Source organism: Xiphias gladius, chromosome 9 (assembly GCF_016859285.1).
Source record: "Xiphias gladius isolate SHS-SW01 ecotype Sanya breed wild chromosome 9, ASM1685928v1, whole genome shotgun sequence".
NCBI lineage: Eukaryota > Metazoa > Chordata > Actinopteri > Istiophoriformes > Xiphiidae > Xiphias > Xiphias gladius.
This window is the reverse complement of record NC_053408.1, coordinates 11,999,399-12,014,989: the sequence shown is the minus strand read 5'-3', so window position 1 is coordinate 12,014,989 and position 15,591 is coordinate 11,999,399. Positions and strand designations below refer to the sequence as shown.

Below are 15,591 nucleotides of genomic sequence, written 5' to 3'. Positions count from 1 at the left end.
GGGTCACTTAGCGTCTATTACAGTGACATTTCGGAGGTGAACCAAAGTTCATATTATACAAAATACTAGAGGCCATTAAACATTACAGCAAACATCAATTAAGCCTATGATGCAGAAAACATTTCTTAATGCAGAGTTATTCAGCTGTTAAAGATATCAAATAACTGCTGTGATACATTTAAAGTAGGAATTAGGGCTTTAGTATCCCACTCGACTGGTCGACTGGTTGGTTAATTTGCTCTCGTCTGACCAAATTCTCATTGTTCAGACAATCGCCGGTGTGAGTTTCATGACAAGAAAAGCACTACACCAATAGCCTTCCAGGATTAATCCATTATTTAATGCAGCGGTGGGAGGGACAGACTACCTGTGAAAACAGGGGGGTGTTGTGAAAACACCCAACCGAATGGGAACTGCTGGGTCTAAACATATTTAGTGTTTATGAATGTTTACTGAACATTTACTCGGAGTCGGTTCCAAACTAATTGACACCAAGCCAAAGAAGTCATCATTGGTCATCTGTTTTAACAAAATGCTGCCACAAAGAGTGTAAACTTTGCAAGCAGTAGTTTGAATATCAGAGCTCAACAACCAACATGGCATTTAGAAACAGTAGGCTATCTTGTCTGCGTTAGGGTGCTCCATTAACTTTCCTGTTTAACACGAGAGGCTTTGAGTGTATATTCTTCAATTCTTGTGCTGTGATCACCAGTTGAAAACACTAGTTCTATTTTCGGAAATCATATGAATATTTGCAGGTACATGCTAGTCGGCTCTGAGTCTGTTGTCATCATTTCAGTATAAAATAATTAGGTTAAAATGATTAAATATGCTGCAAATACTAGCTTTTTAGGTTTATTTATAACTCATTTAGGCTAATAAGTCTACCAGGTAGAATACTCTCAGTGCGCTGCTGATCCAGAGATAACATGCAGATTTTTTTCCCCAGTGACCAATTGATTGGTTGAAGAGTAGGTACGATTTCAGTCGACCAAGATTTTCTTTGGTTGACTAAAGCCCTAGTAGGAACACTGTAGGCTAAGTGTGGACTATGCTACGTAGGAAAAAACAAAAATATAAGCAAAACATTGTTAAAAAATAATTTTTACAGCAGTATATTATTATGAGTAATTTTGGGCTTGGGTTTGGCTACCGCAGAAAGTTTTGTCAGTTTTTGGCTGGCATGCCTAAGTGCAGCTTAGTGATATTGTTGGAAATCAGAATATGCCAGACCAAGGTATTTATGGTGTGTGAATATGGAGTAGTTGGGGATGGGAAATGTGATGGAAGACAAATTGATGTAGGTGTAACAATAAAGTCAGTGATGTAATACACACCAATCTGTGGCAGTGTAAAATACACATGAACTTCAAAATGATTACAGTGTGACATAATTTACTCAATTTCAGCCACGTGGGTAAAAGCACTAGAGTATGCAACATTACCCATTTAAGGCTACTGGAAAGTCTGTTTGCAGACCTTGGCAATCTTGGCAACTGACGCCTCCTAGTTCTGAAGCGCTCTACTCTGTAACTGCAGGGCTCAGTGATACTTCGTCAACCCCACCCACGCTTTGACTGCTGGCTGACAGAGAGGGGCCGCACACGTCGGTCCTGCGCTCCCATAAACAGTAACCAGATAAGTAGAGTGGAGTGCAGAGAGAGGACGAGAAGAAGAAAAGCAATATAGAAGTTAAAGAAAGAAAAGTTAAAACACACATTCTAATAAAGGCAGGCCAGTTATTAATCACACGTTTACAGTAAACTTTCTCACTCTTGCTCTATTAATTATGTTATACACACAAAGCAATAAGTGAGACTGTGAAACAGAGGGAGAGGGTGAAGTAGGAGTGTAGAACGGATATAATCATGACTGTGGCATGGTTAAAAGATTTATATCTTGTTGTCTCTAATATGTGAGCTTAACTGATGGAAAGGTTGGCCCTTCATACAGATGGTACTGTAAGTCTGTAATTGTTCAGCCATGTAAACAATAATTAGCCAAAATCCCATGCAGTCTTGTTTATAATCCAACGCGTTCAACTAACACCAATGTGCCAGTAGCACAATAACTGGTGTTTTTACTACACAGGCCTAAATGTATTCAAAAAATCAAACGCATTCTTTATGGCGTAGGTAACATGGATAGATGTAAAAACAGTTGTATGTACAGTATTATATACACTTCCCTATAAAATCTCCCCAGTTCCCAGTATCTTACTTTTGTATATAATACTTTTTACCTCTTTACACTGCTATGTGTAAAGAAGCATGATAAGTTTGCATGCTGACTGCTGCAAAACTGATGTACACACAGTACCTTTAGATAAAGAATCACATTTTTGTACAAAAAGTGCACCTATATTCATACTGTTTGTTCAGGTGCTAACATTAAATGCCAACCCAAGGAACCTGATGTTACTGTGTTCTCTCTGAAATGAGATTTAGGCAGACAGGACGCTGAAATTATATTTATATGAACAGATGAATTAGGTAGTGGGACAGTACAGAATCTGTATTTTTCTGGATTACTAGGGGTGAATTTTAAGCAGCAGTGAGTTTTAAATGTAAAAAATGCACTTGGAATGTGAATGTTTTGGAATGTCACCCTTCAACTGTAACTTTACATGCGAATGATTCCTGTCTTTGTGAGATAAACCTGTTGACAGACAGTTTTCATTAACCACGGGATCGCTGAGTTCCAGTTTCCTTCATGCTATTTCTGTAACAGACACACACAAATACGTTGCCTAAGAAGGTTCAGTGAACATTTGTAAAGCTCTAATCATAAAGCACATGCGAGTCCACCAGGAATCTGGGATATACTTTATTAATATACAATTCAGAATGATCTGTAAAGATACTTACAAGAACACATAAAGAACACATAACTCCAATTATTCCCTAGAATTCAAAGTGAAAGCATAATATACAAATAACCCTCTTATATGTGGGGGATCAGCTGATGAGTTTTTACTCATAGCAATAGCCTCTGAACATCTCTTCTTTGTAATAATACATGTACTGTGAATGTGCCTGCACACAAGACTGCACAGCTGGACTTTGACACGCAGCGAATGTCATAACAAAACTGACGAGATTAGTAGCTAACATGTCAGGCATGAGAGACAAACACATCAACATGTCAACTTGTCTCTGTGATCTTTAATTAAAAATGTAGGCCATATCTTTGTGTGTGACTTAACTCTGTATTTTGCCAAATATTCTTTCTGCCTTGATAAGATGATACAGTAAGAAAACAGCTCCTTTTACATTGCACAATTTGCTCAACACAATTTTATTTAAACTTCCTCTATATCCACAATTAAGCACAAATTCCAATGCTTTAAAAGATTTTTAATCTGGATTGATTTCTATATTAAATTTTGCACTTACACATATTCTGACATAAGCAGGGCCATATGAAAATTTTCAAACTACCAAAGCTTTGCCATGAGCGATCATCAAGTAAAACACTTGACAGCTGAGATCTGACGAAACTTATCGTGCTGCACGTACTGTACTTCTTTTGAAAGCCTATTACAACACAAGACATGTCTCTCCCAATCTTATAAAGTACCTGGTCCATAATGTCTAACAAGCCATCAATCACAGCTATCTTGCTTCATTAAGCACAGGGCATGAAACTTGGCAGAGCTCAATCTCCCTACCCCCGCAAACCCCAAACTCTGAAATGATCTCAAAACCCCGTCCATCTCAGTTCTTCTCTCTCTATTGTCATTCCCTCAGGCTGTTTTTCAAGAGCAGACAAGTCTGACAAGAATCCCCAGCTTGATTACAACTCAAACATCCCCAGACCCACGACTGGACATGTTTTACTCCATCTATGTACAATTCTCAGAAGAGCATTCCTGGCAACCAATGAGAAAACTCCCAAAGTCTTCCAAGCCATCTTGACAGTACCGGTTTGTTATTCCCAGATGTGTTTAACATGCGAGATCCCCGGTATGACTTTAAAGTGAACCAAAACAAGCAGCGTGCATGTCATTACTGCAAATCAAGGACATAATTATAATATATATCCCAAAAATGCTTTTGGGGATATGTCTTTAGGAGTGGACAAATCAACAATTGGGTACATTCTTTAAACGAAGGAATGCACTGGCGAGCTTGGAATTACCGAAAGACCACAGAAGACAACTAAAGTGGATGATCGTGGAATTCTGTCCTTGGTGAAGAAAAAACCCTACACAACGTCTCGCAAGGTCAAGAACACTCAAGGAGGTAGGGGGATCATTGTCAAAGTGTAAAATCAAGAGACACCTTCATGAACGTAAATACAGAGGATTTACCACAAGGTGCAAACCACTGCTAAGACTCAGAAGAAAGTCCAGATTTGCCAGAAAACATCTAAAAACATCTTTAAAAAAAAAAAAAAAAAAAAAAGCCTATGACAGCAACCCAAGAGCTTCTCATGTCAACGAAATGGCATATTCTTCAATTCCCAAGTCAGTCACCTGACCTCAGCCCAACTGAGCATGTTTTTCACTTCCTGAAGACAAAACTGAGGGCAGATAGATCCACAAACAAGCAGCAGCTGAAGGCAGCTGCAGTAAAGGCCTGGTAAAGCAGCTCAAGGGAGAAAACTCAGGATTTGGTGATGTCCATGGGTTCCAGAGTTAAGACAGGCATTGACTGCAAAGGATTTTCATCCAACGATAAGTGCAAAAAGGCCTTTGGATCTCTGGTTTAAGGAATGGCAAGTCAATACACAATACAATACAATACAATACTACTACTACTAATAATAATAATAATAACACCGAAAACAACAACAACAACAACAATAATAATGAGGAAAAGATAGGACCAGAAGAGAAGAGAATAAATGACTGGAGAGCGTCAACAAAAAAGAGTAAAAGCCCTAATTTGAAAAAATAACAACATTAAAACTAATAAATTTGTCCCCAGCATGAGGGGGGTGGGTTTATAAAACAATTAAATAAATAAATAAAACGAAATGGGAGCAGAGGAGAGGAGATGATTGGGGGGCTGGGTAAAGGAAAATAGATGACAGAAGAGGAGAATATAGGACCAGAGGAGACATGGAGAGGAGAGGAGAGGAGAGGAACAAAGAGGAGGCATCAGAGGAAAGGACAGGAGAAGAGATGACTGAAAAGGGAAAGGAGCATATAGGACTAGAGGAGAGGAGGAGAGGGGGCTGGAGAGGAGAAGATAGCACGAGAGGAGAAAATGAGAGGAGAGCTGAGCAGAGCAAACACCGCTGCTGCCCACCCACGTTTACTTGTAAATATGTAAACCAAAACAGTTTGCTAAACCTTGGCCACAATATCTGGACTTGTCTTCATATAACGATGTTTAGATTTCTGTTCATTTGATTAAGGCTGTACTTCATTAATCCCTAATCTCTGCCATTACATACAATGGAACAAGAAAAAGCTACAAAAGGAAAAAAAAAAAGTAATATAATACAATACACAATTAGACATTACTGTAAACATTTTTTTTACAATGGCAGGAAATGAGTTTACAAAATTTTTATTCTTTCTGGGGGGGGGGGGGGCTGCAGATTTGTCCCCCAAATAAATGTGGTAGTTCTCTGTTTGACACACATGGCCAATTTTGGAAATGTTAGCAGCCGTGTTTACTTCAATCAGAAGATAGCACTAAGTTGTCTCAAATGTGCAGACTCGTTGCCTCCTCTTCACTCATTAGGAGCCAGCAAGCTGTTGTACAGTACTCTAATAGCCATCTTTACTAGCTAAACCAAAAAAGTTCTCTAAATAAAGAAATACCTCAGAAAGGAGCTACTGCACTTGATTCAATTGCAAATTGGGTTGATCTGAACATTATGCTCCCAGTTTCAGCAGATTTACTTAATTTTTTACTTCAGCCTTCGGAGTCTCTACGCCTGCGTATCTTAGTGTTCAATGTCTTTGGCCAAGTCACTTTGGTCACATTGAGAACAACAGTGTTACTGGTCTTATACAAACAACGGGAAAGAGAAGTGTGCTTTTGTTTAATCTTGTGACAATGTGAATAAACTCACCTGAAATGAGAGGATGTCTTTATGGAGGAGACAGCTTCTGATTTGGAGGATAAAACTGTGTCTGTTTTGAGGTGAGTTGTAGCCTCTTTCACCTGGGCGGGCTCATCATCTGTGTGCTCCGCAGGTTCTACTACTTTATTCCTTGGGCCCCTCCTGCTATATGTTGGCTCTGAGCCATTATCATCATATTTTTCCTTCTCCTTGGTTGCTGAGGACACAGTATCGGATGTGTCACCAGTTCTCCTCTCCCTACGGACATATTTGGAGGTGATTTCTTCTGTGTTGCCATAGCGCTCAGCAAGCTCCCTCCTCCTTTCTGCTTTGTAGCGGGCAATTCGCTCAGCCTTGGTCTCTGGGGCCGAGCTCTGCAAGGTGTCTATTCCATCCATTATGCGGTTCAATGCAGTTTAAGTGATAAGATTCAAATTGGCTTCTTCAACTGGTATGGTGTCCAACTTTCGTGTAGATCTCCCTTGACAGCAACGTCTCACACCATCAAAATCAACCCAGTGCTGCAAGCAAGAAAGGAAGACATCATTAGTGCATGATTGTAGAGTACAATTTCAGAAGACTGTCTCCCTAAAACTGTAAAACCAGATGTACCAAGTCATATTCTTCTCCAGCTTTCATAGGAAACTGGTTAACTGAAGAGCTCCAAGCCAAGCCCTGCCCTGCCCCAGCTAACACCCCCCCGTGAGAGTGATGTCAGCCAGCTCTGCTCGAAGACAGCTGACCACCGCAGTAAGGCTCTCATATAACCTCCATCCCACTGACTCACATGGAGCCGGTTGGATAGAGGGAGGAGGAAGTGAGAGAAAGTGAGAACACACATTAAATAACATCTTCATCCCATTTTATTCCTTACTTAGTTAAGGCTTTGTGCCTGGGCTAATCACCTCTTGAACATTATGCCACCCCATACTGACTACAAACACAATGCATAAGAAACTTAAATAGCCTGTAAGTGTGAATGTGTTTGTCTATATTTGCGCGTCTTCTCCAGTGTGTGCACAGTCTCTGGTTTAGCCATCCAGGCTCCTGTGTCCCTGAAAGGATGATCCGTTAGACATCTCCTTTCCACATCTAGCACAATAAAATGTTCTCTATATAATAACTTTTCAATTGTCAATACCTAGTGAGTTAAATTTAGGAGGTAAAAATTAGGAGGCTGAGTTGAGCTCATTTTGTTCCATTAAGAATTCACAGAGTAGAAAACCACATGTGGCTTGGATGCAGAGGTTTGAGAACTGCACTCATGTAAATGCATTGCCAACTGACAGCAGCAATGAAATATGTGTGTGTGCAGGTTCTGATTTCTCTACACCAAGCACAGGGGCTTTTCCACAGACATTTTTCACTTCACAAGTATGCTTACAATGCTTTGGGGCTTCTGTCTGATTAAAGCCAAAGAGAAGAGAAAGATGAATAAAAAGGAGGTATATTTATTTTATAGACGTGGAGGGGTTTAACATAGCCCCGTTTTCCATTAATTTACAGGGCGTGAGTTAATTCAGCACACTGGTTCTCACATTTATCGTCAGGAACAGGGACACATATAAAAGAGGGTGCTGTGTCTGGACAATATTAGTAATGAGAGAGTCAAGAACAAAGAGGGTAAGTGAAGAATGGGTCAAAACAAAAGGGATGAAAGAGAGGTTTGCCTTGTCATAAGAGCCTTTTCTGTAATGATGCAAGCTTGAGCAAATCCCAGGCGCACACCTCTGACCCTTGACCACCTGCTGGGCCATAAAAAACGGCCCAGAATTCGGACTCTTGGTCAGCTTAAAATATATGGCTTCGAAATATTACACAGGAAATCAGTGTATATGTCAGGGGATGTGTGTGTGTGTGTGTATTTGCACGTGTCAGTCTTCACCTTAACCGCTCCAATCCCTCGTCCACCTAACAAAATAGTGTTTGGCTAAACAATGAGGGACCACAGTGCCTCCCTTGTGTAAATTTAAATGCAATGTTTAACCATAAACTGTAACTCTGCTGGACAATTACAAGTCGTCTGCTCCTTGTCATAATCCTGGAGATGTCCACCACACCTACACTGTGGGAAATGCATGCTCTAACCTGTGTCGGAGGAGGGGGGGGGGGGGGGGAAGAAGAAAAAAACCACCATCCGTTTGTTAAATTAACAAATGAGCACAGTTCATTTCCTTTCCAGTTAGTCCAGTAACCAAGAATCCATAGCCAATTAAACTTAGTCAGAACAGAAACTAGAACTGATTCTAGGAAAGTAACCAGGATCAGATGAGACTAAAGCTTTTTAAATAGAGTTTACCGCATAATATGGAAACCAAATGGCCTATTAAATATGAAAGCCTAATCAACTGGTAGTAAATCGACTATTACCAAGCCTCAAACCTTCAGGAGCTCCACAGCTTGATAAGAAAAGGATGTTCTAGGAATTATATTACATTTCTGCTTTAGGATTAAAAAAAGTCTAGCAATTCAAAATGTGAAGTCTATGTCATAATATGGTAAAAATGTATATATGTAAAATTGAGGCAGCAGTAAACTGCTATGCTCCTTGACCTGTCTCAGGCAGACAGCCATTTCCCTCGTGACAAATGAATGCAGGTATTTTTGACTTTTGGGTTATAACCGAATGTCACTCTAATGCCTGTGAGTTGCCTTATGAAGGCAAAAATGATCCCGAGTTCGGATGTTGATTTCAGGACTATGCACAAGCTTACATAATTCACCTAGGTCAGTACCTATAAATGGAGTGCTAAACAGTATGCTAAAGCTGGTCCATGGAGACCCAGAACATTGAGGCTGCTTTGTTTGGAAGCTGCCTTTGTTATTTTAAGCAACAAGGGGGACTGAAAACACAGTTGTGAGTCATACTTTAAAAATCATCAGCCCTATCAGCAAATGTGAACTCACCGAAGAGTGTTGGTTTTGGTAGGCGATTTACACAGCCACAATAGCCAAAGGTGTTGTTACCTATTTATGGTTATTTCTGAAGAAATACAGGCAAGTAGAGCAAGCGGAAACATGCCGGACCAAAATATTTTAAGAGGGCTCTGAATAAGCTCTAATGTTCAAGTACCAATTCAGAACATGATAATAAAAAATACCTCCTTCTATTTGTAGTAGATTGAAGTGGATAAGTGAGCTTGTTTGGCCTGACCGTCTTACAGGCACTCAGTGTCACACTTATCACAACTGAGGAGTTTGTTGATGGACAGAATGTGAGAAAAATATCTGAGCACATGCATGGCTTTTGTTACGTTGACCACAGTGCATCTGTCTTGCTCAATATGCAGTTATACCAGTACTACTTGCTAATTCATACAGGTGATATTATTTCTGCTCGTCTAGGGCATGTAAACAAACTGATTCAATGACTGGAGTGTTCTCTGACCTTTTGTTGCCCCTTGGGAGTTGTTACTGGCTACAAGAGGAAGATCTGTTTCAACATAGGCAGAATGTGTCACTTCCCGACTTTGCCCCGTATCCTTTTTCATAAAACTCAATTAATCAGGAAATGTTACTCATAAACTCTTGAGAGATGGGATGGATAAGTGCAGTGAGAAAACTTTGAATGGGTTTAAAAGCCAGACATCCCCTTCGCACTCAAAACAGTATTGACTTTAGTATCATCATTTCCTCTTATAAGGCAAAGTGCTCCATGATGGTCAAATTTTTAAATATTTACTTCTCTGCAAAGACTGCCGGTGACTACAAGCTGTTACTTTAGATTGCATAACAACTGTTTTAGGCCTGCTGTCAACTGCAATATACCACAAATGCAGAAGATTCAACGACCAAGACAATTCGTAGACAATTTGAAAGGTTTGAGGATAGTTTTTGAGTTTCTTTGTCCGCTAATCCAGCAGTTCAATGGTTGCCAACCTTTTTGGTTTTGCGTCTCCCCGCAGCCCTGTCACATGAACCCAAGCAGGCCTCAATTGACACCACCCTTAATGTTCCAAATATGTTTATTTAAACTGATTTTATACTGGGTGTTATTTCATACTATTCATCACATAAAACGATGTTTTCATACAAGTGAACTGTCAATGCTTAGGTCGGTTTGGTTAAGTTTGCATTTCTACTACTACGACGTACATTTAAACCATTCATCTCTAAAAAGACTTTTATGTAACTATTTCAGTGGTTTAATTCTTTTTATCTAACTATTTCAACCACTTATCCAATTCATTTAGTTATTCAAACTATTAGTTATTTTTAAACTATTTAATCCAATCATTTATCCAATACTTTTAGCAAACTATTTCAATCATGTAAGCATTACTTTTAATTTTCATTTTTATCTATCTATTTTACCCATTTATGCATTACTTTTTGCAGTTTAGACCTCTCTTCTTGCTTTCTACCTAGTTTTCACATATTCAGCCATCACAACACATACCGTTAAGGTGTTACAGCCGATGCCACATGCGTGTATTTTTTTTCCAATTAATATGTGCTGTCTCTTTTTCCAAATTGAACTACTTTACAATTTTTCATGTACTCCTTGGCAACTGCAAAAGCACCCATTGGGTGACAAGTACCCCTAGTTGAGAATTACTGTCTGTAGTTTAACAGTATCTATGCTGTCCTTATACTCTTAATGTGTTACTGGCTTGTGTTTTGATTTAACAGAGGTGAGAACTTGAAACCTTGATCTATAGACACAGAAGGTACGGCAGGATAAGAAAGCTCTCAAAATCTGATAAGTTTCCTTATGCCAACAAGAAGTTCTATCAACATCCCTCTGTGCACCAGGTACAAAGTATTTCCCAAAGCACAGAAAGCAAATATAGTTTTTCAATAGGAACTGTGGAGTCAAGTAATACTATGAGAATATATACATAAAAGATTAGGATAGGCATAATTGAACTTACAGAAAGTTTGTTTTAACATTATGAAAAGTGAATCAACTCAAGCACCTGGAAAAAAAAAAAAAAAAAAAAAAAATTCTAGTATAATTCGATGATTTCATTCTTATTCATAGCCCACTGATGTCATTATCTACATACATCTGCATGAAGCAACGTGGAGCAGGCTGCTTCTGGGAAAAGAATACCTGCCACACAGATCCACAGGGAGCACATACACATTAACTCACTGATTCACTCAAGACAAGGGCCAGACAGAAAGCTGTCTCAGAGGCAAAGGTTGACCTGTAGCCCACCAGTTTGTGTATTATTTAAGAAATCACATGCTCACACAATAAGACAGAGCAGGAATGCAGGCTACACCCTACCCGTAAACAGTGAAATTGGTTTTGAAAAAATAAATCAGGGGCTTTCTCTGAGCGAGAGACACCCAAACTGAAGCTTGAAGGGGCAAGGCAATACCCTGGTCACTTCCTTGGCCCAGGACCAAGCAATGAACATGTGAGCTCTGTTTAGCAAACATTTTAAAAAAAGGGACAGACAGTCTGCCTTTTAGTTTAACCACAAAACCCACAGGTCTCTGTTGCCATCAATTTAATGACAGGGGTCATAAGACTAATGGAACATATAGAGCTAGAAACCAACAAACTAGTTTACAAATGTGTCAGATTTTTCAGCATTATTTCAGTTCAGCTTTACCGGAATTCCCACATCAGTCTCCATCATCTTTGTCTTTTCTCATCTTACCTTTTAAAATCTTAGTTACCACCACAGAGCTTTACACCCACCTGAAACCGCTGGCATTCTGACAGTTATTAGGTTTAAAACACTTCAGTAAAGTTGTTGTCACATTTGAAAAGGACACTACAATGAAAAAATTGACAACATTTTGCCACTGGAAACCTTCAGGAATCCACATAAAGTAACCGCAAGCATCAGAGAGACTTTAAGACATCAACTTTCCTTTGCTGTACCAAAAAAAAAAAAAAAAAAAAGAGAGGAGAGGAGGCAGTTAAAGATGCAGCCAACTCCTGACACACATTCTTCCTAAGGGAAGAAGGTGGAGAGTGGAAACTTTACTCCACAGAGAAAACCAGGTGCCAGTGTAAAAACAGTGCCGTTTCTTCAGCTGGTGCAGTTCTGAGAAATATTCAGCTGTGTTCAGGAACCATAAGGAGAAAAACAAAAGATGGAAGTATCAAGTACACTTTTCAGTGAGGAGGCAAGTGACAGTTTCACAGCAGAGGATATCTGAGTGACTTCCTTCTCTTGAGGTTTGGTCACGTAATGTGTATCCCTAACTATCCCAAACTTCTGTACCAAGAAAGCCACATTAAAAATCTTATTTGTGATTTAAAGAAAGAAGAAAGAAAGAAAAAAAAATCAAATTAAAAAAAAATCAAATCTTACCTTTATTCAGTTCAATATGCATCCAGAAAAAAAAAAAAAAAAAAAAAAAAAGACATACCAGGCTACCGTTGACCAATAATCAAAATATTGCCAGGAAGTGTAAAAGGGCATGTATCCTGTGATTTGTACACTATACAGTATGTTGTGTGTTTGTCAGCATTGGTGTGTATGACTAAAACTAGGTCATGTGACCAACCACTGAAAGCAGACAGGCCAGAGTACGGGTCACCAGTCCCTAATCCAATAAACTCCATCTTCCACATGCTGGACATTAAGCATTGGCTTCTAACCGATCTATTCAACCAAACAAATACATAAGGAAACAGCTGGGGGGGGGGTCCAGGGTGTTACACTTTTTTTTAAAGTCATCCTCATCAACCACACACTGAGTTTCCAATGTGTTTCTCATTAAAAAGCAATCTTCCTGCCTTCAAGGCGGTTTAAGTACTATGCCTGCAACCACTGGCAGCATTAAGTTTTAATTGCAATTGTAGAGGCTCAAAACACTTTATCCTTTTGAAAATGACCACCACTAACAGAGAGCTTCCAAAAATGAATCTGATAGGAGGGGTATATTTGTCTAACATGGCAAAAGCCCTTCTTTCATATGACTCAACTCTTCCCTGAAAGGAGGAAAAAGGGGGGGAGAAGCGGTTGAAGTGACAGAGGAAGGAAAAGCAGAGGAAAGATGAGGAAGAGTACAGAGGGTGGAGGAGGATATATATATTTTTTTAAAAAGGCAAGAGAGGATGAAGAGTCCAGCAGCAAAGAAGGTTGGGTACAACAAGAGAATGGAGAGAGCTGCAGAGGTCAGAGCAGGGGGGGAAGGAGATGGAGCGGAGGCTGGAGAGAATGGGCTTTTGAGGATATGGATGTGATGGCTTTGTGGGGCATGTGTCCCAACAGTGCCAAGGGGCCCCAGTCTGGTGGTAAGGGGGCGGAGGGAGGACAAGATCTGCTGCAGAGGAGGAGGAGGAGGAGGAGGATGGGGCAAAAACAGGGTTGGAGACTAATCCATCTCTCCCTCTCTCTCTCCCCCCCCTCTTTCTCACACAGAAACAAAGTCCCTCAAATCCCATTTACCAGAAGTCCTGCTGACTGGAGCCAGTCACCCGAAAGGCAGTTGACATAACATCCCCCTGGGTACTCATGCCCGTGCTCTTCTTTTCCTTAATAACTGACACTGTAAAAAAAAAAAAATGTACTGACCTGCTTGAGGCAGAGCTACCATTGTCACCAGGCAAAGAAATAATGCTGCTTCCCCTCCTTGAAATCTTTGACAAGGGGGACAACGGCTTGTGTCATTCAATCTCAACAAAGCTCTGAAGTTTCTTCTACAGGCTAGCTCTTTGTCCCACACTTCCGGCTTTCTTTTTGTTGCAATTATAGGAGCCATTAAATGTGACGTATGGGAAAGCAAACAATCAAAAGCACACAGAAACACACACTGTAGCACAAACTGACACGCAACTGAAGAGTCCCAAATACAAGCCAACAGGAATACACACACTGGCTCCCCAACAAGACTGCAATCAGGGAAGCAGGGGTGGTGAGTAGGAAGGGTGGGGTTTATGATGCTTTATATAGCAAGGGGATAATATGCATAAGCACTCACAATGTAATAAATAGGAATCTTTTCAAATAGTTAATGGCGGCCAAAAACAAACACCCACACAGGTTTTTGTTTTTTGTTGTTGTTTTTTTTAATAAATGGAACAGATGCACTGTATCAGCTACAGTTAAAGCCCCTACCCTCACACTAATCACTACCCTTTGCTGCACAAAAACATACGGAAAGCATTGCCTTGCTCCAGAAACACTTGAAGTGTGTTAAACTTCCCAACGTTTGACAAAAAGACTAAAAATTTGCAAACTGACCAGGGCATTTATCAGTACACTCAATCAAAGCTGTGCCGACTATTTTTAAAGTTGAAAGAGGCCAGTAGTTTTGAAGAGAACTGATGCTTTGTTTAATTTATTCTTCCTCTTCCGTGTGTACTTCCAGCATTTATTTTGCTAGTTCCTGAAGCCACTTTCTATTAAATTTGCAAAAACATACATTCTTATACAATAAAGTCAAATTTGAAAGCTGCCAGCAAGAGGATATTTAACAGAAAAAATGACTTCAATTGCTATAGATTGATATAAATATACATGACCTTGCATAATTTTTCACTCAAAGTAAGAGGCAGACAACAATTATTTCATCCATATTAATGTAAATACGTGTGCATGCAACTCCAACTATTTTTACAAATATTCTGGGATCAACACAGAAATTAGTGATTTCCACTGTTATTGTTGCTCACAGTTTACCACAGAGTAACTACAGAGCTGTCTCCCCCTAGAAACCATCTAATGCGATTTTTCCGCCTGTCAACAACTTATCAACAGGGTCTTCATCCACAGAATGACGACCAGTCAAGATACAGACAAGACTTGGGGAGAGAGACAGAGCAACACGAGGAGGAGGGGTGGGATCAGCAGGGTGGAATGTCTATTCCAGAGAATCCTGCTCGCGGGGTTTCTCCCTCTCAGCACTGTGGTGTCCACTGAGCGGAGCAGACGCCATCTGGACAGTTGGAATGCTACTGAGCAGGGGGTGGAGGGGTTAAGGGGGTCTCCTATCTTTGGGGGGGATGGGTTATGGCGAAGAGATGGAGTGTTAACAGTAGTGGTACTAACCTCTTAGCCAGACCAACTAAATTGTTTAAAGTGGGGGGGGGGGGACAAAACCCCACAGAACTGTTTGGGTAACAGTACTGAGGCCCCTGAGGCTGTTAGCCGTTCTGTGTCCTGTACATATCTTCATGAAAATGTCTAAAATGTTGTTTAAAGGATATATCCATCCTGTTAAAAATTGAATCAAAGTGTGTACTGCTCCTTCATATTATAGCACAAGAAAAGAAAAGAAAAAACTAATATGCATGGTCACAGGGTTCGTGTGCATGTGCTTTGGACGTGTGGCATGCAAATTCTGTTACCTTTGAACAGAATCAGGCTTGGTGTTTTCCCCGCCTCCAGTGTTTATGCTAAGCTAATGTGACCAGCTGCTGGCTCTAGCTTCATATTTACTATACAAACATTAGAGTGGTAAAACTCTTCTCATCTGACTTTCGGCAAGAAAGCGAATAAGCATATATTCCAAAATGTGTATTGGTTTATGAATAGTTTAAATGTTCATTGTGTGAAGTGTGCAGAAAATGACAATGGATGACTGTTGCTGATGACTGATGAATGTGAAAAATCAACTAACCACTCCCCTTAACGAATAGTAACATGGATTCAACCT

The 15,591-nt window shown here is 40.0% G+C and overlaps 1 protein-coding gene across 1 annotated transcript in view; it reads right to left on the bottom strand.

The window, feature by feature from the left end:
- The window catches only part of svild (supervillin d), a 51,101-nt gene that overhangs the window by 31,388 nt on the left and 4,122 nt on the right, over positions 1–15,591 (bottom strand). Inside the window, exon 2 of the mRNA XM_040135132.1 lies at positions 6,031–6,542. Coding sequence (XP_039991066.1) covers positions 6,031–6,419 — 389 coding nt within the window. The 5' untranslated portion in view covers positions 6,420–6,542. The remainder of the gene's footprint in view (positions 1–6,030; positions 6,543–15,591) is intronic.